Genomic DNA, 27,950 nt, shown 5'->3' with positions numbered 1-27,950 from the left:
GTTTGCGTTGGAAGGGACCGTAAACCTCATCTCGTTCCAACCCCTACCATGGGCAGGGACACCTTGCACTAGACCAGGTTGGTCAAAGGCAAAGGTTTTCCTTAGGGCACGGCCTGGCCCAGCCTCTCGCCGCTTCCCCCGGTTCGTTCCCGTGGGTGCACGCTCCCCAGGCTGCAGGCCGGCCCTTGGGCGCTGCCCGCACGGCCAGGCCCAGGCGGACGGACGGGTCCCGCTCGCCCTCCGCACCTCGGGAGGCGCTGTCGAGCGACGCGACTGCTCTGGCCCCGCCGCCGTGCCCGCCTCAATGGTTCCGGCTAGGCCCCGGAAGCAGCAGTGAGGTGATGGCGGCGGATGGGGTAGTGGTGGGGGAGCTGCAGCCAGAGGGCGAAGGCGGTGGTGAGCCGGAGGGCGACTTTGGGCAGCTGCTGGAAGAGGAGGAGGACGTGGAGGACGCCGGCTATGTGCTCTACAGGTGCGGCTGCTCCCCTCGCAAGGCCACAGCGTCGCCGGCGGGAGCAGAGGGCCTTGGGGGAGGAGCGCGGAAAGCGTCGGGTGTCGCGTCCTGCTCGGACCCGTGGCAGCCTGCAGGCGGGGTGGTCGGTCCCTTCCCTCCCCCAGGTTGTGCTGATCCGGTCACATATGGCAGCACCCCCTTTGCTTGTTTATGTACTCCTCTCTGTTGCAGACAACAGAATCATAGAACCAAATAGGTTGGAAAGAACCTTTAAAATCATCAAGTCCAAGCATTACCTCAGTACTGCCAAGGCCTTCACTAAACCATGTTACTGAGGGCCTCATCTAGACGTTGGCTGAGCACTTCCAGGGTCGGTGATTCCACCACTTCCCTGGGCAGCCTGTTCCAGTGCCTGAGCACCCTCTCTGTGAAGAAATTGTTCCTAAATCCAATCTAAACCTTCCCTGGCACAGGTTGAGGCTGTTTCCTCTTGTCTTGTTAGTTGGGAGAAGAGACCAAACCCATGTCACTACAGCCTCCTTTCAGGTAGTTGTAGAGAATGATAAGGTCTCCTCTGAGCCTTCTGTTTTCCAGACTAAACATCCCTGGTTCCCTCAGCCACTCCTCATAAGACTTGTGCTCCAGACCCTTCACCAGCTTCATTGCCCTTGTCTAGACTAACTCCAGCAACTCAATGTCTCTCTTGTTGTGAGGGGGCAAATAACATGGTGACAATAATAGTGAACTTTGGGAACAAGGATGTGTTGCTACACATAGATTTGTGCCTGTAGTGGTTTAAGTAGCATTTCGTCCTTTTTAGAAGCATTGAAAAGAAAAAAAAAAAAAACATGTATTAACAGGGACAGGAAGGAATGGGCAGATATTGAACCAATCCCTCAAAATGATGGACCAAATCCTGTTGTTCAGATCATCTACAGTGAAAAATGTAAGTTTTAAATACATTCTACAATCACTACTTTAGAGTGGCTAAATTTGTATCTTGTCTTTAGCATTGTTAAAGCAAGATTTCTCATTTTTAATAGCAAACCTCCTAGAGCAGTGCTGTGAAGAAATTAGTGTTTGTTGTGTAATGGTGGTTGTGTGTGATGTTTTCACCAAACATGTCTGAAATTGGATCTTCACCTGAGATGTTAATAGCCAAAGTTTTATTTTAAAATCATATGACTGAAGAGGTCTGGTTCAGACAGTCTGGTTCACATAATAAGGCATTTCTAGCCCACAAGTAGCAAAGGAACATGTGAAGCTCTCACATCTGAGCAGATAGCATAAGTAGCAAGGAACTTTTCTGATTGTTTTGGATGTTGTTCAGGTTGTGTACTTTTAAGATATTTTTGCAGCTTTTCAGTATACTAATACCATTTAGTAGTGCTGTCAGAGTAGTATGTAGCTGTCATTTTAAAGAGGTATATTTAAAGTACAAAAAATAGGAAGTAACGTCAAAAGGTTACTAACCTTACCCCCTAATCAAGCCATTGTTTCGTAGCCTTGGATATGATGCTCTTATTTATTTAGTTCGAGATGTCTACGATTACTTCCGGGCTGTTCTCCAGCGGGATGAGCGAAGTGAAAGAGCCTTCAAACTAACAGCAGATGCCATTGAGTTAAATGCAGCAAACTACACAGTATGGTAAGTGATAATCTTGGGATTATTTCTACCATCAGTTGATTGCTGGCCTTTTATGTCTTTAAAAAATGCATGAGTCTAATCAGGGCATGATACAGAGAAGTGATGTCGGCTTCCACTGAGCTTCTGAAGAAGGCCTTTATTCAGTCTTTTCTGTGTCTCATTTTGATTCGGTGGTTTTCGTGCATTTGGCTTTGAGAATATTACCAGTCAGGTTAGGATTAGCTGCGAAAAGAACTTTGTTTTAAAATAGATAAGGTGCCAAGTCCATCTGGTAATGTGGCCTGGGCAAGATGCCTAAAATGCCTCCAGTTGGCTTCAAGAGTCATAAAGCCGTGATAACTACTACATCTTGCTAAATAGAATCATAGAATCATAGAATAGTTAGGGTTGGAAAGGACCTTAAGATCATCTAGTTCCAACCACCCTGCCATGGGCAGGGACACCTCACACTAAACCATGTGACCCAAGGCTCTGTCCAGCGTGGCCTTGAACACCACTGGGGATGCAGCATTCACGATTTCCCTTTGTATGCTTACTAAGTAGAGTATTTTAGCAGATCTGTCAGGTAATGTGCAATTAGGTAATGAATAAATAGTGAATTTATAATATTCAGAGTAGGACCTTTTAACTCCTGAATGCTAACAGGTACCTCTTGTATGGCTTTATTCTGCTAACTTCTGTAAAATCAGAAAGTTTACATTATTTTAAGCACATAAGCCATAGTTTCGGTGAGGATAAGACTAGTGTGAGTAGTCAGAGGATTTCTGTAATCTTAGGTAACATACTGTTGTAACCAGTTATATTCCAGTTCTTTGCTGTTTGATTATTGAATGGCCTTTAGCAGAACTGGATAGTGTTTTGCACTCTTTTTAAGTCAATATCTGTTAGAAGTACTGTGAATAAAGGTTCTTCTTTGTCCTCCTCTGTGAATTTTAGCAAAGCCATGTTGCAGCATTCAAATGCTTGACTTCTATGCAGGCATTTCCGGAGAGTCCTTCTGCAGTCCTTGGGAAAGGATCTCCATGAGGAACTGAAATATATTACAGCTATCATTGAAGATCAGCCAAAGAACTATCAAGTCTGGTAATACCATGTTTTCTTTTCAGTTCTGAATGAGTTTGTAGATAGATTTTAGGTTTTAAATTGCCCAAAATCAGTTGTGGTCATTGATCCTAAAAGTTGTTAAAGAGTTGCTTTCTGCATCTGCTTCAGTGGCAGTCGTGGAAGATTTAAATGGAGTTTCATCAGCATCACTGCTACGGTACTCTTTAACTGTTTGTTCTAAATATGTGATTATGACATGCTGAAAAGTCTTGACAGATAAAAAAAATTACTCATGAAAAGGCAAACAAAAGAACAGGTAGAAATGTGTGTGTTTCCTTTTATTGGCTTTTGGAATTTGCTTACCTGTTATTGGGTTTTGAAGTGAGGGGGAGGCTAGGCAGAACAGCCACATTGTACTAAAGCAGATAAATGATACAGGAGTAGAAGATTTTATTCTGCTAAAGACTTTGGCCATCAGTGTTAAAGATGGAAACGTGTTACTTCAAGTAAACATAGCTTATCAAAAAGGAGGTGATTGGCCAATGCGTATGTGTAGAAAGAATCCATTACATTATAAGTATGCATTGCTTCTTAGAGCCAAGTGAAATGTTTTGGTTAGTATATATAATTTGAAGTATTTAACTAATATTTTTTCTAAGTAGTACAGTTGCCCTATGCTATTTTAATACAGACCATATGCTCACAAAAATATTTAGACTATTCTAAGAACAGCTTCCTCCTCTTGTCATTAGGCATCACAGACGGGTGTTGGTGGAGTGGCTGCAGGATCCATCCCAAGAGCTTGAGTTCATAGCTGACATTCTTAACCAAGATGCCAAAAATTACCATGCTTGGCAACACAGACAGTGGGTTATTCAGGTATTGTATCTACAGAACTGTTGATTAAATAAACAACTTGCTCACGTTCTAGAGTTTTGCTTCTTAAATACAATCTGAATTGCATTTGGCACTTTGTTTCTAAGGCTAAAGGGGGGAAAACAATTGCATTTTACTGTGTGGTATAAACAATGAACGTGACTTTTAGAAACAAGTTCAAAAAGGCCTGTTGTTGGTTACTTACTTTTATCTGTGTGAATTTAATAATGGCATAATACCACTGTGTGCAACTGAGTAGTTTAGTGTGTTCCTCGTGCACCCTTTTTTTTAATTTTTGTTAATTTCCTTAAAAAAGTTTGCTTATATAATGTTCAGAGAACTTGAGAGAAAGGAGAATATATTAAAAAAAACCAGAAATATTTGGTTGTGATAGTCTCTCTTTTTTCCCTTTCCGTAGGAGTTCAAGTTGTGGGACAATGAACTGGAATATGTAGACCAGCTTTTGAGGGAAGATGTGAGAAACAACTCTGTTTGGAACCAGCGGCATTTTGTAATCTTCAACACTACAGGCTATGACGATCCAGCAGTTCTAGACAGAGAAGTCCAGTTAGTAACATTATTCATGCTCACATTAAGCATTCTTCATTACGTGAAAACAAATCAATACTTTGGCATTCTCTGTGGGCTTGTTTTTCCTGGGCTTACTGTTACAGATAGCAGATAAAGTGTTAGTGCATAGACAAATGTGTTCAGTACCACTGACTTGTTGAGTAGTACTGAAACAAGCTATGCTTACCCCAGGCAAGCTATTCTCACGAGTCTGTCTTCCTGCCCTGCTGCTTATTGCACGAGCAAAACTTCTGGCCTTTCTTAGTCAATGGGCGATAGTGGAACAACCTGCAAGAAAATCTGTGTCGCTGGAACCACATAAACTTTGCTTTTTGTTAGTATTTTGCATCCTGTCCCTAGAAAGCTTGAAAGGAGAGGCACTCTCAGTGTAGTACTGAACAGCTGTTTTAGTAGTACAGTAACCACAATGATTTAAAGTTAACTTGGACATGTAGGAGGAGGAATTGCCTTTTGTGAGGAACATAATGCAGCTGGGAAAAGAAAAGAGCTTTCGGGGTATGTGGTCAGCATGAAAACAACTACTCGTATTAGCTGGCTAGTTCTAGGGAAGATGGGCTTTGGAAACTCTCAGAGTGGTATGTTTATAACTGAAGAGAAACTGGGCCTCTAGCCATGTATTCTACTACCGTGGTGGCAAGGGAAGCTCTCTTGTATGGTTTTCACATCCCAGACTGCTGATCAGGGTTGATGGTTATGAGAAGTTTGTCTGAAGTGAAGAAGCAATGAAAAGAAGGTACTACAAATATTTGAGTGCTCTTTAGAAGTGAGAATGAGTCTCTGAATAGGTGCATTGGTATGTTGCTCATAGAGGATCTCAGCCCACACCACCTTTCAGGCAAAACTTTGCAAACTGCTGTAAGTTTTATTTCCAGTTTATAACTTTCCTGCAGATTAATAAATCTGAACCCTTTCCATGACTTAGGCTTGGGTATTTCCAGCTTTTCCTCTCCAGAGGTTAGATCTGACATCCTCCCTTGATCTAAGACCTTGATACATGATGCTGTGTTCAGGATAATTGGATACCATTTTAAGAATCAAACTGTCTTAAGGTTAAGACTTCCCTGATGTTATTGCTTGATGTAGTGACTACAGAAGGTTAAAAAAGTATTAGGGTTGTAGTGGTGTTTTGGTTTGGGTTTTTTTTTTTCTCAGTACTGCTTACAGAATTTTTTTATCAGTATCTGCTGTCTCTGAAAATCAGCGGAATACCTGGTTATGCTGGGGAAGGGCAGAAGGTAAATGTTCTGAGAAGATGAAATGTGGCTTTGCAGCTGCATCACAAGTGCCTCTCATTGCTTTGGTTTTAAAGGAGTTGCCTAGCTTCTGCTTTATAAGAGCTACTGCAGAAGAGAGCATGAGGTGAAAGCTCAAGCTCTGCCTTCCTCTGTGTTTGCTCAAGTGCAACATCATGAAAAACTTTCTGCAAGCAGATACCAAATATATAATGTGCAGTCCTATTAACATAGCTCACCCTCGGCTTCAATTGTGCTAGCCTTTTTCAGTGCCTTGATATTTCTTGTGAGGGTACAAATTATTCTATCAGTTTACCAGGAGAGTACATCATGTTGTTTCTTAGTGTGATTGCTCATAATTTTGAGAATTGTCTCATAATTGTATAAAATGCAGCAAATTGAACACTTGAGAATTTAAAACAGTTCTCTTGATGTTCTCTTTGAGACTTGTGGCGATTGTATTACATGGCATTTTTCATCTATGGCCCAGCTGAGATGATCTGCAGAAAGACTCTGAAATACAGACTAGAGGGATGCATTTGGGAGCATCTGAGCACATTCAGGTAATTTCTCACTGCACTGTTAATGGTTGCTTTCATCTTTTTCTCCAGATACACTCTTGAGATGATCACTGCAGTGCCACATAATGAGAGCGCTTGGAACTATTTAAAAGGGTAAGGCATCATTCTCTGTGGGCAAAGAGTATCTGTAGAAGGTATCTTATGCCTGGCTCTTAACTGGAAAGAGCTTGTTGCTGTTCATTCTAGTGTTGTGTTCTCAAGCAGGCAGGCAGAAACCACCACAAGGGGTTAATATATTAACCTAGTTTCTCCATAACTTTCCACTAAATAGCTGGCCTTGTGACTCTTACCAGAGGATTGCAAGTACTACTCATGCTTTTAAAAACTTGACCTGTAATGTTACTGCTTTCAAGAGCATGGAATAAGAACTAATGACTTACGCTTTCAGTATAATTTCTGTTCAGATGAGCATAATTACAACATGAAGCTATATTGTTGCTGAATGCTGCTTACTTTCTGCCTTACTTGTATTGGCACCCTGATGTCAAAACTGATCTCCACATAAAGGAGCCATAACCAAAATAAAATTCTTCACAGCATGTTTCCCAGTGTTATGTTTCAAGCCTTTTAACCTCTATTTTAGGATTCTACAGGATCGTGGTCTTTCTCAGTATCCAAATCTGTTAGAGCAACTGTTGAACTTACAGCCCAGCCACAGTTCACCTTATCTGATTGCATTTCTTGTGGACATGTATGAAGATATGCTTGAAAACCAGTGTGACAACAAGGAAGAAACACTAAACAAGGCATTAGAGGTATGTTTTGAGAATTTGGTTTTGTTTCTCAGGGATGCCATCTATTGTTCTCTTGTTTTATATTCCAAAAAAATGGGATTGAGTTTTTAAATAAAACAGGTTACTTGTTAATCACTGGAGCTCTATGAAGAGTTGAACATGAAAGCCAGATAATCACAAGAGTCTCATGAATTTATCTATAGTTAATAATTTGCCAGATACAGAATCACTGTAAGCTTTCTTCACCTATTAGTAAACAAAAGGTTTCTAATACTGCCTGCAGAAGAAAGATGTTTCAACAATTGAGGTGTTGTTATGCTGCAAAGCTAGCACAGGATGACCTTTCTTCTCTGTGGGTTAATGAATCTTGTTCTCAGAGTGTCTGTATCTAAACAGAATCTCAGGAGCCCTTTGCACTTCTTGGCTCTTTCTAAGAAAACTGGCAGAATTAGCCTAACAGCCAGCAGGCAGTGGCAACATCAGTAAGGGCTGTCAGCACCATTTCCTACCGAGAATCTATGACTTCTAGCAGTGCTGTGTATCTCCTTGTGCTTCATATTTGGGGAGCTTCTTGCAACTGTTTGCAGTGTAGTTTTTATAAAACCAGCTTTCATTCACTGTACAACAGACCGAAATCTAACTAGAACTGCAGTTCTTGCCTGGAGTCTCTGTGTTCCAACATCATGTGTTCTCAGCATTTTTCCTTTGTTGTATTCCAGGACCAGAGTGTAAGTAAGTGTAGTAGTATGTCCCACATTCATATTCCTTTATACTATTACACAGAGTTTGACTTCTTTATCTATTTAGGTATCAAAGCTCCTGTTTCTCAACTCTGGTTCACTGATTAAGGCAATGTCATCTGCATAATGAGAGTGAATTGACCAGAACATTTGTAGATAGTGTTCATATGATACAAATTTTACACAAAATGTTATGTGAGTAGGGTTGATTTCTGCTGTGCCTCACTGCACACCCAGATCAAAGTAAAACAAAAATCAGGACAAGTAGTATAGCACCAACTCTAACATCTTGTGAGAGAAGGTTACTGATTTGCATGGAGAATCCTTTTATGACAGTCTGCTAATTGAAAAGCCATAACCAAGTATCTCCTGTCAGTCCATCAGAAGTACTGAAGATTCAAGAGCAAGATGTTCCACCTCTGCTTTGAATGACGTGATGTACAGCCTACTGGATAACTAAAAGAAAATCAAGCTTCTCAGGAAGTCAAAAGTATACTGTAGTATACCTCAGGCTGAATAGTCTGGGGCAGACGACGAGTGGTAGACATGGAAAGGAGTAGTGGGGAAGCAGCTGCAACTGAAATAGGACTGGAGAGATTTTTGTGCAGTTTTGTGTCAGATTGCGTGACTACCAGTTGGAGTCGACATCAGTTTGAGGTCATCAGACAGTTGCAAATGGGTTTAATAAAATAATTGCTGTTGCTGGAAAAGGTGTTTCTATTACAGGCTGAACCATATATTGTATACATTTTATAAAGATAATTAAGGATTCTGTAAACTTTTGGTGTAACTCCAATCTTTCAATTTTCTTTTATAGTTGTGTGAAATTCTGGCTAAAGAAAAAGACACCATCCGAAAGGAATACTGGAGGTACATTGGAAGGTCCCTTAAAAACAAGCACAGCTCAAGCACTGAACAGGGCACACTGACAGACAAGCAGCAGTGACTGAACATGGAAGGAAACAGTGTTGACTTCTCAAGCTGTTCTAAAGCAGTACTAAGCAGAGTTATCAACTAATTTAAAATCCAGAGTAGTATTTATAGTCTGGTGAAGACATACTGCAATAAAAGAGGAGTGCAGAGTGCTGTATAGTCTTCAGGTCACTGCTGCTACTGGTGATATCTTTAGGTGCAGTCAGGATTAAGGCTTAATTATTGAAATGTACTACATAAAGGTTGTATTTCCTAGTTATAGATACATAATAACATTAATAGCCATCTGTGGAAGTGTTTGAGGATGGGTTGGATGGGGCTTTGAGCATCTTGGTCTAATGAGAGGTATCCCCCCTTCCGTGGCAGGAGGGCTATAATTAGATGATCCTTTAAGGTCCCTTCCAACCCAAGCCGTTCTATGGTTCCATGATAAAGCTATACCTGCTACTTACAAGGCAATAAACCAATTTCTTATGCCGTGGCTTAATCACTCCTGGTTCCTAACAGTCACACCAGATGGTGCAGTAATAACTGCAGGTAACCTAGCTGTAGTAGATATGAAGTGACCTATTTCTGGTTAGTGCAGTTGTTGCCTCACATAGGAGCAGCTATGCAACACTGACAGCCCGTGCTATTGTATGCAGTTAACACCAAGTGTCATTTTGTAATAAAAACAGATAACAAAGCATTTTTCTGACATTTTTTGGTGTGTGTCTTTTGGTGTTTAGATGTGCATAGTTTGTTCTTCTTGTATGCTAATAGGGGTTAAAATATACCCTTTTAGGGGGATTCTGTTGCACTGAGGTGTCTTTTGCACTGGAGTATTCTCATCCTAGAAACTTTCAATACCCTTGACGTAGTCAGTGGAGCCTTGAATTTTTATCTGCATAGTCAGGAAAAATTCTGTAAGGACCGCAGAAGATCTGCTAATTTTTTTTTATTGGGATTCTGTTCAGCCAGCTGAAAATCTGATTTATCTATTTTCTCTTCACCCTTTGTAACCAAACTAAGCTAAAGTCATAGTTCATAAGAGATAACAGCTGGTTGTGTTGCGTATCTTCACTGAACTGGAAAGGAAGGAAGGGTTTTATTGGGGACCTATAAATGTCTTAACCTTGTTGCTCCTATAGGCTTTCCATATGTTTTTCATGCATATGTTGAGCAAAGAATTACTTATCCTCCTGCAGTACAGAATTCAAAGGATGCGTATACTTGTACAAGAAAACCGTATCTGCCCTGTTCTCAGTAAATGAGTATTGTAAACTGTGTTCTTAAAGTGCTTGTCTGTTATGAAGTGTTTTCTTGGGGATGGTCATAAAAGGAACAAATAAATACTAGTATTTATTCCATAATATGAACAGTCTTTCTGATGCTAAACATTAAAAGTTGCTGCTGTAATTAAACTATATGAAATTATTTTATACTTGAAATATGTTAAGTCAATGCATTCTTTAAAGCAACTCATAGAGACTGAAATACATGAAAGCTATCTAATCTTTTGTTTCAATGTTTTTGACATTTTCCCTACAGTAGAAAAACATGTTTATAGCGATACATGAACATTTAAACACATGAACATGAACTTCAAGTGGTGACTTGGCAGTCCTGGGGTAAAGGTTGGACTTAAAGGTCTTTTCCAACCTACTTGATTCTATGGTTCAAACATTTGGGTATTTGTTACCTGGCGTTTTTTTGTGCCTTTACCACAGTTAAAGCTTCAGTGCAGAACAAAAAGCGTATGTGTATATCCCCATGAATAGTTTCTAATTGAAACTATACTAACTCAGTCACAATGTTCCAGGTCTTTAGGACAAAGTAGTATATTTGTCACTACCAGTCAAGAAAGCTCAGAGGTCTACAACAGACGAATGCAATCCTTAAAATAAATGAAGAGGGAAGGGAATTTTGCCTCTGCATGTGGTGTTACTATGTTCTCTCTTTCCTGAACAATATTCAGAAGGCACATGGAATAAGGCAGAATATTTTTTATAGACACTGACATGGATTGCAGAGAAAAATAACTCATCCCGCAGTAAGATGATGAACAGTGTCCACTGGGGCAGTGCACTGGGGATGTGAGTTGTGGTCATTTGTGGTCTGAGGAAAGGCCTTAGCCCTGTTCTGTGTCAAGAACAGTGGGATCCTCTGACAAGGCTCTTGGACTGTTTTCTTACGGTGTGGTCAATTTAGGGCCTGCTTGAATGATGTCTAGAGGTAAAGAGTCATCTACTGACAAGTTTCATGTGGGACAATGGGGGAAATTACAGACCACTGCCCCCTAGCCCCCCAGTGTTAAATTACAACACTAGGGAACCCTTAGGGCAAAATGCAGCTGCTACTTCCAGGATGGCGTGCAGCTGGCATGCATGGAATCTACCCGGTGATAGTTCCCCAGGCAACCCTGCAACCTTAGCATATGCTGGGAGAAAGTGACCAGAGGGTGGAGCAGAGTGAAGGCCCTGCAGCCAGTCCCTTGTACTCCCTGCAGGAGTGGGAACTAAAAGGCGCCACGTACTGATAAACTGCACAGCAGCCGCCAAGCAAGGAAACTAGATTTGTATTTCTAAAAGCAAAGCGAGAGGATTTTACACCTATCAGTAACGAAGTCTGCATGACCAGAGCCACGCAAGCTCCACAGACATAGAGCTAAAAAGTCGAAACCTGTGTTATTATGCAGAAGCGTGGACAGATCCAAGGGCTGCCTGCAAGGTCAGGATGAAAAACACTGACGAACAAAGAACTGAGAGGGGGAGAGGAGGCTCTGCTCCTGTGTAGGCAGATTAAAAAACAGAGCTAACGAATCTCTAATCAGAAAAGACTATTTGTGAAGCCTGGTACATCTTGGAAGCACATGGACATCATCAACATATGGCTTCACATGTCAGCAAAACATGACTAGGGTGTCCTTTCAGTGAAAACGTTGTAACCTCATGGATATTAACTGACCAATCAGTACATGTAGGAAGGTTATGGGAAGTTCCTGATGGTATAAATCAAATTAATCAAATGGCATCAGTACATTAAATAAGGAAAGGGAAAACAGGAAAGGCTCCGTTTTAACTTCTGAGATAGCTGACAGGCTGAACCTGCCCTCTCCCCCATAGGGATGCTTGTTGGGTAAGACTTTTACCTTACGTGTGCTAAATGACTAATTCATGCTAGCTGTTTTCAGTGATTACAGTCTGGCTGTGTATTGCTTCAAGTTTGGTTTTGCAGACAGGCCCTATCACCGGCAATCACAAACCTTAATTTGTCATGATTTCATATTACTAAAGAGTGTTATTCTGCACATTGTTATGGTTAGTCCTTCATGGGCAAAGCAGTCACCAGCAGCGGGTAACAAAGTGGGAAATCCACTGAGGGGTCCCCCTTATGCTTTTGGTGCATTTCCCTGAACAAGTCAGTCAAATTACCCTCTGATCCACCAGGACTGTTCCGTGAAGGGTCCCTATAATGGAATGCTGGCAGATTGGTTGGGCACATGGGTTTTGGCTTCCCTGGGGCACTGACAGATTGAATACTAGGGGTCGAGAATATCTCCTTCCCTTTCACATGGCAGTTAATAGAGTTTTATACCTGTGATACAAGCATAGTAATCCTTGCAAAGATAACGCTGTTTCTGAGCTAAGTTTACCACTGAAGATATGTACTCTATCAGAAAAACACCTCATCTCATGTAAAACAAATACGTGACCAAACAAATCATATGAATCCTGAGAAGAAAACATGCTGGAGACAGCTGGAGTCCATTAAAAAAGAAAAAAATCACTATGTTTCAAGAGAAAGGTTCAGTTTTTCTTTCAAATTTTTCTGTTTACTGCCACTGAGATTGCAAGGAAGCTCTAAAATTCTCAGTTCTGTGCTGCTCAGGCAGGCTCAGAAACACCGAGCTGCAGAGCTGGGGAAGCCACAGGCTGCCCAGCCAGGCGACAACTGCAGCTACCAAACCTTTGATTTTTAAAGTGTGTCCGAGACAGACTCTGTCATATGGAAGTGAGAGACTGACAAAAATGTATGCGCTATGGAGAGAAGGATGTTACAGCAGGAATTGTTAGATGACTTTAACCTGTAGGCATCGGTACTGACTACCTACGATTAAGGGAAACACTGACTACCTACGATTAAGGGTTCATCTCTACAAGAAAACTTACTTTTGTTACTGATTGTGCGTAGTGATCTAACTCTTGTGTACGATTTTATTACTGAAGAGCTCTGTCTAAATGGAAACCTATATTCATACAACTGTCCTTTGTCAATCAGTGTCATTGAAACATTCAGTGGAGTACAAAGAATTATTAAAGGGTGTAAAGTAATTTCCTATGCCTGTTTTTTATCACAGGCTGATGTTCTTGCCTTGGTCTAGCTGTTTTGTCTGTCTAAGCTGTTATTAAATTCCTTCTTATTGTCTCTGCAACTCAGCTGACAAAACATGTCTTTCCTAATCTGTTCAGTAAAAAAACACCTCAGTTAGCACAAAATGCTTCTATCAGTTGCTGTCTGGCTGTGCTGAGGCAGATTAGGAGCACGCTGTTTAGCTGGACCTTCTGTGGGAGCAGTATCCCTCAGCAGGAAAACAGTGAGGTTTCTAATCACTCCTGCCGTTCAAAACACTTCAGTCCAAGTGCTAACAGGGAATTCATGCTGTGCACTGGTGAGAAGGGGCTTATGGAGATTTGGGCCCCTCCAACAGCATAAAATGCCTTAAAGCTCCTGTGGCTTTTAGAGCAAAGGGATAAAGGAACAGTATGGAGTGATGGTGTAAAGTCATCCCTTATGGGCTCACACAAAGGTTTTGCAATTGCTGGTGTGCTTGCCCATATGCCAGTTCCAAATAGTCAGGGGAGACACTGCGGCTGTGGTTTTCTTGCCCTGTACATGTGAATGGAGCCACGTGTCTCAGGTGTTGTCTCATATAAGGCATAGTGGACTCAATATCCCTCCTGCTGCTAGCGTGGGACCTGAATTTCATAGAACCAGAGAACGGTTTGGGTTGGAAGGACCTTAAAGCTCATCCAGATCCAACCCCTGCCATGGGCAGGGACACCTTCCACTAGACCAGGTTGCTCAAAGCCCCCTCTAACCTGGCCTTGAACACTGCCAGGGATGGGGCAGCCACAGCCTCTCTGGGCAACCTGTGCCAGTGCCTCACCACCCTCTCAGAGTGAAGAATTTCTTCCTAATGTCTAATCTAAAGCTCCCATCTTTCAGTTTAAAGCCATTCCCCTTTGTTCTGTCACTACCTGCTCTTAGAAAAGGTCCCCCTCCATAATTCTTGTAGGGCCCCTAGGAAAAATAAAAAACAAACAAAAAACCCAACAAAACCAACAAAAAACAAACAAAAGCAACATAGAAAGGAAAAAATAAAAAAAGAAAAAAGCATCCTAGCGTGTAAGAGGCACACAAGAGCATGTGCATGTGAACATTCAGGGTAAGACTGACAAAACTGAGAATGTACACACTTAGGTGTGTGCAAGAACTTGGCATGGAGAGCTAATAGAAGCTTCGCCAAATGTAGCCAGGAGCCCTACCTCGGCATGCCTAAATGTTTACATCAGCTGTCCTATGTAAGGTCCTCGGGGCTAGCACTCTGTGCTCCAAGACGCGTGTCACCCACCGCTGTCCCTCACCTGGTCATGGGATGTAAGCCTACGTTAGACTGCAGCCCCGGGCAATTAGAGCCTTTGGGGTATCAATTTCTTGCGGCTGTGCGGCAGGGAAAGGGACCTTCATCGCTAGATGGCAGTGTGTAATTCACGCTCAGCTCACTGGGGCCGGCTGTGTGCAGGCACGCAGAGCTGTAACTAGGACTGCTCTTCCTTCGTGCAACACAACCGATTTCACACCTGCTAATTAAACACGGAAGAGCAGCTGCGTGGTAAGCCAATACGTAGCACCACAGAGGGCTGCAGCTCAAGTATTCTGGGAGGAGCTAAATGGTCATCTTCATTAAAAATTGTTGGTGTTAATTGGAGAGAAATTTGTCATCAACTGAAAAGATGCCTTCTCCGACACGGGACACTCTGTACCAGATCCGGACTCTGCTGAGTCGCGGTGTTCTAAAATAACCTCGTGGCTAAGCCCCTCTGCTCAAAGCACGGGTCTTGTGGTCAGTTTACACCTGTTAGAGATGTGCCTCCAGCCAGTCCTACACTCATGCACCTCCGCAAGCTGGGAAGTTTTGGCCCCCTAAAGCCAGCTTTGTTATGGTAAGTTTCTCTGGTCCCTCTGTGATGAAAGGCTGGTCATTGCTGCTCCTGCTTCTTGGAAGTCAGGGGAGGACTTTGGTCAAATTGAGGAAATCAAGCATGCTGCTGCAGGTCAAAAGTGGCTGCATCGCTCATCAGGAAGCAGGACTGAGGATTTCAGTGAAGGAGGTCAAAGACAGATGCCTCTTTCTCATTGGTTTGTTGAGACTGGGTCTTGCAGTTTGTAACCATGGAGGAGGGATTTGAAGCGAGTGAAGAGATGCCACATGTGACTTCAGCTTGATCACTCAGCAATTTAGCCCTTGAGCTACTCAAGTGCAGCTGCTTCCGATGTGTGCATACACTGAGCTGCCAGGCTATGCTACCTATACAAGTGTTCCCACAGGTGTGATGCCAGCTCTGGTACCTCTGTCCTTATATAAAATGACAGGTATATCACCTGGTGACTGATGTAATGCTACCTTATCAGTACAGCTCATGAGCAGTGATTTTGCCACTGCAGAAGAAGCCTTGATGTGTTTGGGCATCTCATTCTTTTGGGTGTGGGTTGCTTTGTATAGGTGTATACAAAGCCCTTTCTGTTGTCCAAGTTGTCTCTCCAACAGACCAAGAACAGTTGAATAAATACTTGTGCTGCCAACAAGAAGCTTTGGAAAAGGAAAGTGAAAGGAAAAGGGAGCTCTGTTAGCATTGTGGATGTACATCCCCCATCCTTCCCCTTCTGCCAAAGCCCGTCACCAGGATGAGAAAGCGGCAGATAGACAACCTTCTCTTTTCAGAGCCGAGGTGCTTACACGCATCTATCCCTGCTCTAGCTTGCAGTCACACCATGAATGTGAGTTTTATTCCCGGTTTTCCTAGAGGACAGTGAGAACACGCTCTTCCTGTACATTATAACATATGGTGCACACTGGCTCTGCTGGCTGCTTACACTCAAAGTTTTTCTGCTGTAAAATCAGCCAAAGTTCCTAACTTGCAGGTACCCACAGCCCAGGTGAATGGCGGGGGGGGGGGGGGCTCCCAAGCATGTCACCTTTTACAGCACTCTGCCAACACACTGATACGAGTTGAGTGGTAGTGCCAATCATCTTGCTAAGTTGTTTTAGAGGTCTAGTCTGTGAACTGACAGCCACAATTAAAAGGGCTCAGCTGAAGGCCACAGTAAAAGGGGATACTGTATTTCAAATGGGCAAGTGAAAACCAGAAAGATTTGTTTTTAAAAACACATTTTCAAATGTCAATGTTGATCATTCTTTAGCTGAAAAATTAAAAGCTTGTAAGTTGAGAATGTAAAACTGCTTGCCTTCTGACACTCAGAAAGAAAATGTAAGAGAGAGACTTGTTTCATGTGAGACCTATTTTTTTGTTAGAAGAGGGTGTCTGAACAACACCCCAAAAGCTGGATGACTGCTTGTCATTAGCAGTGTTGCAGTCATAGCTAGCTTCCTCTAGGCACTGAAGTTTTCTCTTGTGTCATTGCAGAAGGAAGGGGGAGATGAGGCATGACTGGGCCCAAGGCAATCCAAATTCACTACTCATGCACCACTAATAACAGCTAAAAATATTACAGCAAATGACTTCAGGAGAGACACCTGCTGCTGAACCAGACAGAGCCACCTAGCACACCCGGCAGGTCTGTGTGTTTGTAGTCAGAGCAGTGCCTTCCCTCCAGGTTAGCCTGTATTGACTCTCCAGTTCCTTTTTTTCAATTGCTAATACATTAGTGGCCCTGTGCTTGTCTGAGCTATGCAGGCTAAAATCTATAAGGAGAGAAGAGAAAGGGACAGATGAGATATAAGCTACTTTACTGCAGGACTGCTGCTCAGCAGCCACGGCCAGGACATGAGTCTCATTCCCTGGGCTTTATATCCCATGCTGCCAGCTTTCTCCTGCCACTTTATACTATGGGCTTTTTACAGCAGAAACCGTATGTCCTTGTAAGTTTGAAAATGTGTGGTGTACAGAGAGATGCACACCACAGACACTTCAATGAATGCTAGCAGTCTCTGTAACACTGTAGGAGTTACGCTTGCTTTCTGTTCCACAGCCCCAGGCCTACACGACAGATACAACCACCGCAGGACAATGCTTTCCCATGCTGCACTTAATTCTGGGTAGTGCTAGAGTTGATGAGGTTCTGCAGTGGCTTCTGGAAGGCCCCTTTGCTCACAAGGGTCCTCAAGGAAAAGGACCTAGCCATGAAGGCCTCCTGTGACCCCTGCAGATCTTGGGCCAGTTGTGGAGACTGGGGTATGTGACTCCATTGTCCCACCTCACCATAGCATCCCAGGATCCCAACAGGTAAGGGGTCTGGGTGAAAGGTAGCAGTCAGCTTAAATTTTGTTGAAATAGAGGCATATAGATCCAAAGATGAACCACTGTGCTGTGGAACAGGAGCTTGTCGACTGTATCAGACGGCAGCATCCAGTGTAAGAACAGGCACAGCAGCACTCAAAAAGGTCAAGTAGGGTCACTCAGTGATTTGAATTCATAGTGAACCTGCCCAATGTTTGAAACAGGGTGGGGATAGCAGAGAATTAAAGGGCAGAAAGGCTTAACAAAGGGTAATAAAAACCTAGCTCATAGCCTGAACCAGTATTGTAGCATTGCCCTGAGAAACGTGTATAAAATGTATCTTATCTGAGGAGCAGAGGAAAGAGCATTTACAGTGATGAGAAGACATTGCTTTATTCTCTTCTTCCTCATTGCAGAAAAAGGGATTTTTAAGTAAACAAGATACATCCCTGATATCTCCTTGCTGGAACAGTGCTTGGGATGCTGTGTTTCTCACTCATTCCCGTGGAATGGGGTAAAACCAGCCACGTTTGTTGTTATCAAGTAGAGGAGTATCAGTTGGTTCAGCAGTAACCTCCAGTTACAATAATTTCAAGAAAGGATAAATTATTTTTTCTTTGTTCTCTTCTGAGAGAGAAGAGAGCTGGAATCTGGAGAATCTTTAAAAGCTGTTTCTATTTCCTAGTACACTGTGACTTTAGGTCCTGTAAGAACAGTATGCTTACTGGAACTATGCCATTACAAGGCTTTGTGGTCAGTAAAAGGACAGAATGGTTGGATGATTTTTTCAGTGTTTGGTTTGGCTCAAATTCTTCATCAGGGTTTGGCCAGAAAAGTAGGAGAGAAAGAGTTAGCTATGGCATTTTTAGCTTTATATCAACATCTGGTATCCTAACCAACATTAAGAACTGACTGCTGAGAAGAAAGCCCTCAGTACGGTAGATCTGGGATAACCTCTGAGTACTGACCCCAAAGTGGAGTGGTCTGGAAATGTAAGGAGATTAGCAAGACAGTTCCTGGTTTGCTGTAGTCCAGACAAATTCACTGATAGAAGGAAAAGAGCAGCAATGTATTAGAATTCAGTGCAGTGCCTGCATGCATAGGTGTGACTGCGTACAAGTACCAATCAGCTTAACCACTTCATGCTTAAAATACCTGGCTTACAGAAAGATTTTGTGAATGTGTCAAAGCTATCACATATGGCCTGGGTATGAGGCAGTAGCTTCAGGGCATGTGCAGGAGAATATGGGGATGCCACTGCTTCCCATGGCAGAAAGATGTGCTATTTACACCTGAAAGATGGGAAGATGGCAGATGTGACATTTACACCTGGACTGTGTGTCTAAGAAATGAAACAGCTTCCTCAGCTGCTGGTTGCCAGTGACAAATAGGCATTGCAGTGTAGCATTTGCATTGCACATTCTAACAGTGACTGGCATTCAAAAGGAAGAGTTCTAATAAAAGTTTAAACTGATGATGAGCATTTTATAGCGTATTTACCTGTGCTTACACCAGTGTAACTCCAAGGCGAAATACAGTTCCCACAGGAGGGATGTCTGCTAAAAATTCAAGCCCCATTTCTCTTCCAGTGGAATGCCTGTACTTTATTACAAAAGCTCTAAATGGGACCCACTAAGTAAACCCATCTGATGCTCCTGATGAATTCAAGTTCACATCTGCTGTTCCTCAGTGCTTTGGACACTCCAAGCTGCATTGCAAGACACCATCAGTAGGCCTGTGAATGTGGAGGATTCAGTTCACAAGAAATATTTATAGAATCATAAAATAGTTTGTGTTGGAAAGGACCTTGAGATTGTTTAGTTCCAAACCCCTGCCTCGGCAGGGGCACCACACACAAACTGTGCGACCAAGACTCCCTCCAACCTGGCCTTGAACATTTATGTGGAAATACTATCTCCTATCTTCATCCAGCCACAGGAATCCCAAAGCCTTTGTCCTTCCTGGTCCGTTATCTGGTCCGTTGTGACAGAGCTTGTGTCCTTGGCACAGATGTCAAAACAAATGGAGGGAGGGAATTATGTAAAGTTCTTTCAAGTCTTCCCATGTAAGCCGGAAAGCAGCAAGACTGTCTTTTTCTGATTTTAAAATGTTTCTTTACAGATCACAGTGAAAACGGCCCGTAAGCAGCAGTATGTCAAGTTGAATGGCTACTGAGCCAGAGGCGGCAGAAAAGCAGCATTTAGAAAATGAAGCGTAGTGGGAGGCCCTGATGTGTACCAGTGTAGAAATTTAACATTTGAGCATGTATACAGAGTTCCATATGTTTTTACAACAACCAGACTGATCCAAACAGCTGATTTATGTAAGTTTTATGCCACTACAGTGACAGCATACCTCCACCCAAGTATGAAGCTGCACCATGCAACAAACAAGGAGCTAGTGTTGTATGTAGTGGGGTGCTCAGCATTGGTAAAGACAAGTCCAAGCAAAGTGAAGCACAGAGCTCTTCCTCAAAGCCTCAAACCCTGGCAGGGACAGCACTGAAACAAGCGAAACCACTATTTCAGTGGAGTTTGAGCAGCTCACAAAGGAAAGATTTCAAGCAGACTAATGGACTAAGTGGCTCCCAACAGTTTTACCACTCAGGAGCTCTGCCCTAGGATGTCTTTAGTCAGTTTAGTATTCAAACTTGTCCTGCTTCACTCCAAAAACTGAACCCTTTTACAGTGTCAGGGAGAGGAATCACATGAGACCACACAAACATCTCTTCCCTATGTCGGAATATTTTATTACTTCCAAGCACAAGTTTAATCACACTGTGATTTCATGTTGGGAAAAATCATTATTTTCTCTGTTTCTCACTGTGGCTTATGCATTGGTCCAATTCCCCATGAGATCTGGGCCTCTAAGCCCTAGCCTGGGCCCTTGAATGACCTTGGGTAGGTAAATGTTAATTTTGCAACTTCGCTTCTCCATCATGGAAATACTGATGCTGGTTTTTTTTTCCTCATGGCTTTACAGGAAGTCTCACCTATGAATTATCCTTCTGCGCAGGAGAGAAAGGATGAGAAACCTGATTATGGCAGGCTCTTCCCTTGGGAAGAGAAGGGTCTGTCCACAGCAGAACTTTATGAACCTCACCAAAATCTTTCTTTCTAATTCTGCCTGTGGGATAACAGCATATGGACTTGAGAAACACTGTTGTTCAAAACAAGGACAGTATATATTATTATTAAGTTAATGCTAAGAATATAAGAATATTTTTTGTTGGTGGCTATGACTTTGCAAAGAACCTTCAAATATTGTTACGTGCCTCGTTCCACATGCAGCCAGAGTTGCCACATGCTCACCTCTGGGAGCCTGGGCATGGCACATGTGCAATATTTGCTATATTTGAAGAGGAGATAATCAGCAAAATTCCCACTGTGTGCAGTTCTGGTGTCCTCAACATAAAAAGGACATGGAGCTATCGGAGCAAGTCCAGAGGAGGGCCACGAGGATGATAAGTGGGCTGGAGCACCTCCTGTATGAAGACAGGCTGAGAAAGCTGGGGCTGTTCAGCCTGGAGAAGAGAAGGCTGCGTGGAGACCTCACAGCAGCCTTCCAGTATCTGAAGGGGGCCTACAAGGATGCTGGAGAGGGATTCTTCATTAGGGACTGTAGGATAGGACAAGGGGTAATGAGTGAAAACTTAAACAGGGGAAGTTCAGACTAGGTGTAAGGAAGAAGTTCTTTACTGTGAGGGTGGTGAGGCACTGGAATGGGTTCCCCAAAAAAGTGGTAAATGCTCCATCCCTGGTGGTGTTCAAGGCCAGGCTGGATAGAGCCTTCGGTGACATGGTTTAGTGTGAGGTGTCCCTGCCCATGGCACGGGGTTTGGAACTAGATGATCTTAAGGTCTTTTCCAACCCTAACCATTCTATGATTCTATAATGAAGGTGTGTTTTACATACTATTCCACATGCAGACATACTCTAATGTGATTCCAAGAGGACAAAGGCATTTATCTATACTTTCTTGCTGGGTATAGATACTGGCCTTGGGGCAAGAGCACAGTATATAATAACAGGATCATAGTTTTAATTTCAGGCTCAAGCCTACAAAGATGGAGAAGAGGCCACAGAATTCTTCTTGGCTGCCACAGGCACCAGGGGTGTTTCAGAAAATCTGTGTGCTGAGAGGCTCAGCAGTTTGTGCTGGACCATGTACACTCAAGGATACCTGTGTGGGTAACACTTAACAAAAGCAGGACAGTTTATTAAGCCATTTTTCAGCTGAAGTGCCTGGAGGTGATTAGCCTAAGGTCTTCATGACCAAAGACTCCATACTGTGGGTCCCAGTGAAGTGCTTGGGTTGCAGTCTGCTTTACCAGAAACAGGATAAAATTGGGCACAGGCCAACAGAGCATCACAGGGCTCAGAGCAGGGCATACTTACACAGGGAACCACAGCCTCTCTTAGAGGTAGGATATTGCTAGCCAGTGAGTTACCAGCTTGCAAGCTAGCTTGCTCTTGTAGGGACTAAAAGGTAGCATCAGCCAAGAGCACCTGATGGCCTATAGTATGCATCTGGGTGAGACAAATTCCATTTGCATTTAAGAATGTCAGTGCCAAAATAAAGTAGTAGAACACACATGACCCACTGCCCCACTCTGTGCACTGTTGCTGTGAAATGCTGGCAAGATAGGCACTGCTTCACCTCCAGGATTGTTTTGCAGATGCCACTTTCATAGTTTCATAGTGAGTTTTCTCACAGCTGCAGTGTCTTGGCAACTGTGGTGTGCTTCTTGCACACTTTTTGTATGGTCATTGACACTCCCTTTTCAGAAGCAGTGAAGCCATTGTCAAAATGACCATCAGTGTCTCCTACAGTTTATCCAACATTCAGGCGTTGCTTGCTTCCAGTGAAAATACCTACAATCCACTGGAGTTTTAGCCAGGCTTGATCCAGGTTATCCTTTCAGAAGGCACTGTTTATGAAACCGCATGTAACAAAAGGTAAAGAAACAGGTGGTGAGACTATAGGGGACAGAAGTGTGCACATGCATGTAATGGGGAGAAGTGGAGTCTATGTAGTATGATTGGCATGGGGGGGGGGGGGGGGGGGGGGGGAAGTGGCAGAAGGAATGAGGCTGGCGCTTCTTTCAGCAGTGGTCAGTCCTGCTGTTCACTGCTGCTTAATGCTTAGGCCATTCTGGCACGTGGGCTCTCACAGCCTTTGAAATAGACTAATGAGGGGGTACTTCACCAACACGAACACACAAGAATTGGAGGGCTGTGGCAGATGTACAGGGCTGTGGTGCAACATGGTGGTGAAGATGGAGGTGTCAGACTGGCACAGATTAAAAAATGAAAGAACATCATGCTCAGGGCAGGAGAGGAAAACTTCAGAGGAAAATGAGGACAGGTGGGAGTAGCGTGGACAGAAATGGTATAGAAGGCAGTGCAATTCAGAGTTAAATCGGTGGGATGGCCAGGAAGTCACAGCTGGAAAGGCAGCACCGAATCAAGATGCTTGATGTATGTACCATGTACACCTGAACGTATGTAAGGGAAGGGACACAGCCACGCTGCGGGTTTTTCACTCCTCTCAAAACTGCCCTGCGCTCATGACAGGGCAGGAAGCAACCGTGACGGGACGGACGAAAAGTTCTCATCGCGTGGAAAGACACAGAGACTCGCGCGGAGCGCGGTGACACTCGACACGTGGGGTCTCCTTCTCACTGAGCTGGAGCCTGATGGGCAGACGCTCCCGGCAGGAGCGCTCTGCAGGCCTGATAAACGGGAAAAAACAGTAAAGAAACGATCCCTGCCCGCCCACACGCCCGGAGCCAGCCGGTTCCCACGGCCGCCCGAACGAGCAGCAACGCTTGCGATTAAAACACCACCTCGGAGCATGCGCTCTGGGCTCTGCCCCTGCTTCCCTCCTCCCGGCTCCCGGCTCCCACCCCCCCACACCACCACCACCACCCCCCCCCCCCCCCCCCCGCCTTTTGCATAAAAGGTCCGCTCAGCACGCGTCCCCAGCACTTCTGGCGGATGCCCTCGAGGCGATAGGTTGCTCCACCTGGGCAACGTGCTGCCCCGCAGCACTCCTCCCCTTTGCCAGGTCCCCCAAAGGGCTCTGACCACGGGGCCGCCACTGCCGTCGTCCCCCAGCCCGGGACTGAATGCGGGAAGGCCGCCGCGGCGGCGGGGTATTCCCGTTTTGGCCCGAAGACTGGCCGGGGCGGGACAAGGTGGAAGGCGCTGGCAACTCCACAGCGCGGCGGGCGGCAGCGCCGCCGCCGTCGCTGCGGCAGCGGGCGGAGCGGGAGGCGGTGCCAACAGCCGACGGGACCCAGAGTCAGAGAGTCACGACGGCTGGGAAGCCGTTGCCGCGGGACCCGCCCCCAGCAGGGCGAGCGAGGAAGAGGGAGGAGGCGGCGCGGAGGGGCACTCTAGTCGCCGCTTCTTGTATCTTTGCGTTTCTCCGGACCGTGCCTTCGGTCCCTCTGTCCGCTCACCGGAGCTCCGGGAGTGCCGCGGCGGGGGGCCAGGCCGCAGCGGCGCCGGAGGAGCCACCGGGAGCGACGAGCCGGGCCCGGGCCACTACTTCTCGAGTAGGATGTCCCGTCATGAAGGTGAGCGGCGCGGGGCGCCAGGCCGCGGCGGCGGGGGCGCGTCCCGGGGCCCGTCCCGGCGCTAGGGCCTGGCGCGGCGCCGTTTCGGGCGGATCATCATGGCGGCGCCGCCGCCGGGAGCGGAGCCCACGGAGCCGACGGCGGAAGGAGGCCTCGGCGGCGGAGGGCGGCGGCTGGGCCCCGCTCTGCAGTGTCATGGGAGGGGAGGCGGCCGCTGCCGTTACGGCCCGTTTCCCCGCGCGGCCTGCGGCGGCCCCGGCCGCCTTCCTCCGCTGTCCCTCCGGGCGCGGAGCCGGCGCCTGACGCCGCGAGGGTCCGGGAGGCGGCGGGGGCTGCTCTGCCCTTCTCCTCCCGCTCCTCCGCCTGAAGGACGGGCGGAGGGAGGTGGGGCCGGGCCGGGCGGGTGTACGGGGCGCTCCGAGGCCCGGCCGGGGTGGGCGGTGGCGCGGGGTGGCCTGCCGACGTGTCGGCCTCCGCGACTTGTCAGGCCGGGCACGGAGGTCCGGTTAGGGGGGTCGCGCCGGGACAGCGGCCTGATTCCAGGGGGCCCTGGTAGTGCTGAGGGTCGCGCCCGGCAGGCGGGGGGAGGAACCAGGCCTGGAGCGGGGCCTGTGGAGAGGTGTGCTGGCAGCCTGCGTGGCCTTGCTTGTGTGCTGGTGGCCCCGGGAGCCGCCTCCTTGCTGTCCGTTTTGTCTTCTGAGAGAGGAAACCAGCGCTGATGTAGTAGCATGTTTTGAGGCTTTAAGAGAGGCCATCAAAAGAAGCGTGTTTTGTGTGTTTGCCCTGGTCCCGCTGTGTTTACCGCTGTGGGTGGGTTCAGCGGGTAGTTCAGAATTAGTCAAAAGCAGCAGGATGGAGAGGGAGCTGGAAGCTGAGAAAGGAATTTCTACGGAAGGAGATGGGAGTGTAAAAACAGGCGAGAAAGTTACGTGATTTTTCTGTCCTTTCTTACTAGTGGGTAGGGTGGTTGGACTAGTATTAGAATACTATTAGAATAAAAGCGCACTTTGTTACCTGAAAGGATAACTTTCTGCCATGTTAGGAACTTAATTCGGCACCTGTCTCCATTTTCTCTATATTAACCTAATTTCTAATTTCTCTGTCAGTCTTAATGCATTTCGACAGAAATGTTACAGGAGAATTCAACGTTTATGGCAAATAATGCTGCCTTCTAGTTGGTAGCTTGGTGCTGCATAATGTATGGATGATGATGGATTTTCAGTGTGCTGTCATAGTATTTTGCAGACTTCTTGTTTGTGCAAGTATGTGTCTTTCTGTGTCAGTTCCTGAATCCACTAGTTTGGGGGAGGTTTTTTTGGTTATTTTTTTAGTTGAAATTCAGTGGGTGTACCAAATTCTTCCTGTGTCTCTTGGTTTGTGTGATTACACTCCACCTCCCCCCCCCCCCCCCCCCCATATTTCTAAGAGGGTGGAGATGAATTTCTTTATGATTAAGGGTGCAGTTTTTAACAATAGTGAATGAAATGAGCACTGATCACAAAGTTATAGCACCATTGTGGGATTAGGCAGTCTGTAAATCTCCTGTGATGCATGTATCCATGGTACTCTTTTTATAAAGTGCAGTAGTTAAATACAAGCTTTTCTAGCTTGAACAAGGTAAAATTACAGAAGCAATATTGTGTGTTCTTTAGAATTTTGTAGTGGTGAGTGCGTGGGCTGTTAGAAAAAGTAATGATATTTGTTAAAAAGACATTTTGGCCCTGGACCAGCAGGGAAAACAGGGAAAAAGTGGAAGTAGGTTTCTTTGTAAGTGTGTTTCTGATGGAGGTTGTAGAATGAATTTTTCTGTTCTGTGTTAGTTTCTGTTTGTAGCAGGGAGAATTATATTCACTTGTTTGGATATTTGTTGATATTTTTAGGAGTGACTGTTAACAAAACCAGGCTTAATATTCTCTATCTGAAGCAAATTTCATCAGTGTTTGTTCTTTCTGGACATGCATTGTTAGAACAAACTGAAAAAATTGTCTTCTTTGGCTGATAAGTGAGTGTGAGTTTTAGTAATTTCATATTGTGGATGTAGACTCCTCGTCTGTGTGCACACACATGTGAGTGAAACACTGAGAACACTGAGAGATTAAAAATTACATCTGTGTCTGTATTCTGGTGTATTTTTATTAAATATAGCCTGTCTCTCAATTTCTCAGTGATTCTCCTCTTCACAATTCTGATGTTTAGTTTTAGTCAACTTCAGTTACAGTTTTAGAATTACATTAATACAGGAAGTGTGGTTTTCCCACTTAATGGAAAAGGGGTTTGGATGCTTAATTCTGTTAGAAAACTGGAAATCCTTAGAAATGAAATATTACAAAAGAGTAATTTTTGTTTCAGATCTATGTGCTGTCATTCACAACTGACAGTTTTTGATCCAGTGTGACTAGTTTGGGAAGGGCTGTCTTGGAAGCATATGTTACAGAGGAAAAGCAAGCTTTAATCATGTTTAATAAGTCATATCTTTTCTGTGTGTGACCTTTAAAGTGATCAATTGCAGGATTTACAGATTGCTCCTAACACAGTCTGAATGCTGTTCCAGTTTTAGTATGGGGAAGGATGTCTCTGAAAGGGAAAACACTGAAGAAGCTGGAATTTCAAAGTCTAGGGACTTTAAATAGGACATGAAGCATCTGATGGAGATCTAAGCTTTCTTTCCATCAAGGTTTCTTGACTGTTTTATGTGATGTAATAATCCATAAAACACAATTGCTTGTTTAATAAAAAAAAATACATTTTTTTATCCTTCAGAAAAAGTCCGAGCACTGCTCTGGGCTCATGTTTTTCCCAAATTCAGGAAAAAGAGGCACAACTAGAACTTGAATTATTGTTGCTCTTCTTTTAAATGTTCATTCCATGTTTCAGGGACTTTGTTGGTAATGCTGTCAAGAGTAGTTGTTAGTGTTTGTCCACCTCTTATTATTGCTAGTCATTATAACTTTTCAAAACCATTTTTGTTCTGTGATTTGGTGTTAAGAGACAAGCTATTCTCTGCCTTTGGTTTTGTAGAATGCAACATGAGGTCATCCCCTTGTCTTGGATTTCATGTTGTTCCCTTTATAGGAGTGACATGCTGTGTTTCTCTGGGTTAGCCCCTCTGTTGAGGAGTGTGTGGTGGTGTAATGTTTGGCAGCCTGCAAGGAACAGGTAGGTAATTTTCTTTATACTCCAGAAAGTATGCCAGAAGGTATTTTGCATATTACAGATTTTCTTTTTGTGGATGTGGATCTGGCAATGATTCTCTTCTATGACAGTAGACACCACCCAGGGCAGCTGAAAAATAGTCACAACTTCCAGGAATATCATTAGAAGAAAATTTCTTTTTCAGCTTCTTGTGTGAAACTAGGTTGCTGCAGTATTACTGGTCATACAAGGGCTTGGCTTTAAGTTCCCTGCATCCAGCAGCTCCGGCAGGCTCCCATTGCCACACTGTCTGCACTGGTTGGTTTTTAGTCTTGCATGGTCTGTGCTGCTTTCCCAGTCCCAGTTCCATATGTTCGTTTTTCATTTTCACCAGGGGATGTATTCTTTAAGCTGAGAGAGTTAGCAGCAGTGCAGGTGGTGGTTGTTATTGGTGGTGCCCATTTGTCCGCATTTTGTCAGAATCGACAAAACTCTACTGTTAATCCTAGCCCCATGAAGTAAAGTTGCGGATGGATGGTGGTAACAAAGCTGGGAAGGGATTGTGGTGGCTGTCAGCACTCTGTGGAGTTTCCAGATGTTCTTTGCTAGCTTCAAGCTTGTTCTGTTCAAGGGAGCTAGAGTTTCTGCTCCTTTTGTGTGTGTGTGTGCAAGTGTCTTGTGTAGAGACCTTTAAATCGAGTGCTGTTTGTAGCAGGAGGGTAAAAAAGCGTATCATAAAAAAAGAGTATGCTTGAATTGGTACCAATTGCTTGAAAGCAGTAACTGTAAGAGTAATGCTAGCTTCAGTCTTTCAGCTGTACAGTAATAGATTAGGAGTATGGGAGGGTGATGTTTTGTGTATGATCATGGTACAAAACAAAACTTTTTCCATAAACTTTCT

At 44.5% G+C, this 27,950-nt stretch overlaps 2 protein-coding genes across 3 annotated transcripts in view; both read left to right on the top strand.

The window, feature by feature from the left end:
• Nucleotides 1-327: 327 nt before the first annotated feature.
• LOC136005556 (protein farnesyltransferase/geranylgeranyltransferase type-1 subunit alpha-like) lies at nucleotides 328-9,521 on the top strand. Its single transcript, XM_065663142.1, has 9 exons — nucleotides 328-472; nucleotides 1,315-1,400; nucleotides 1,988-2,102; nucleotides 3,081-3,185; nucleotides 3,899-4,025; nucleotides 4,441-4,589; nucleotides 6,457-6,519; nucleotides 7,010-7,181; nucleotides 8,718-9,521. Exons 1-9 carry the CDS (start codon nucleotides 342-344, stop codon nucleotides 8,844-8,846), a joined length of 1,077 nt encoding a protein of 358 aa, XP_065519214.1. The 5' UTR covers nucleotides 328-341; the 3' UTR covers nucleotides 8,847-9,521.
• A 13,813-nt stretch (nucleotides 9,522-23,334) lies between these two features.
• LOC136005327 (E3 ubiquitin-protein ligase KCMF1) overlaps nucleotides 23,335-27,950 on the top strand; it is a 47,329-nt gene continuing 42,713 nt past the window's right edge. For both annotated transcript variants that reach the window (XM_065662721.1, XM_065662720.1), the window contains exon 1: nucleotides 23,335-23,917. In XM_065662721.1, coding sequence (XP_065518793.1) covers nucleotides 23,902-23,917 — 16 coding nt within the window. In that variant the 5' untranslated portion in view covers nucleotides 23,335-23,901. The remainder of the gene's footprint in view (nucleotides 23,918-27,950) is intronic.

The sequence above is a fragment of the Lathamus discolor genome, chromosome Z (genome assembly GCF_037157495.1).
Source record: "Lathamus discolor isolate bLatDis1 chromosome Z, bLatDis1.hap1, whole genome shotgun sequence".
Classification (NCBI taxonomy): domain Eukaryota; kingdom Metazoa; phylum Chordata; class Aves; order Psittaciformes; family Psittacidae; genus Lathamus; species Lathamus discolor.
This window is presented reverse-complemented; position numbering and strand designations above follow the sequence as displayed.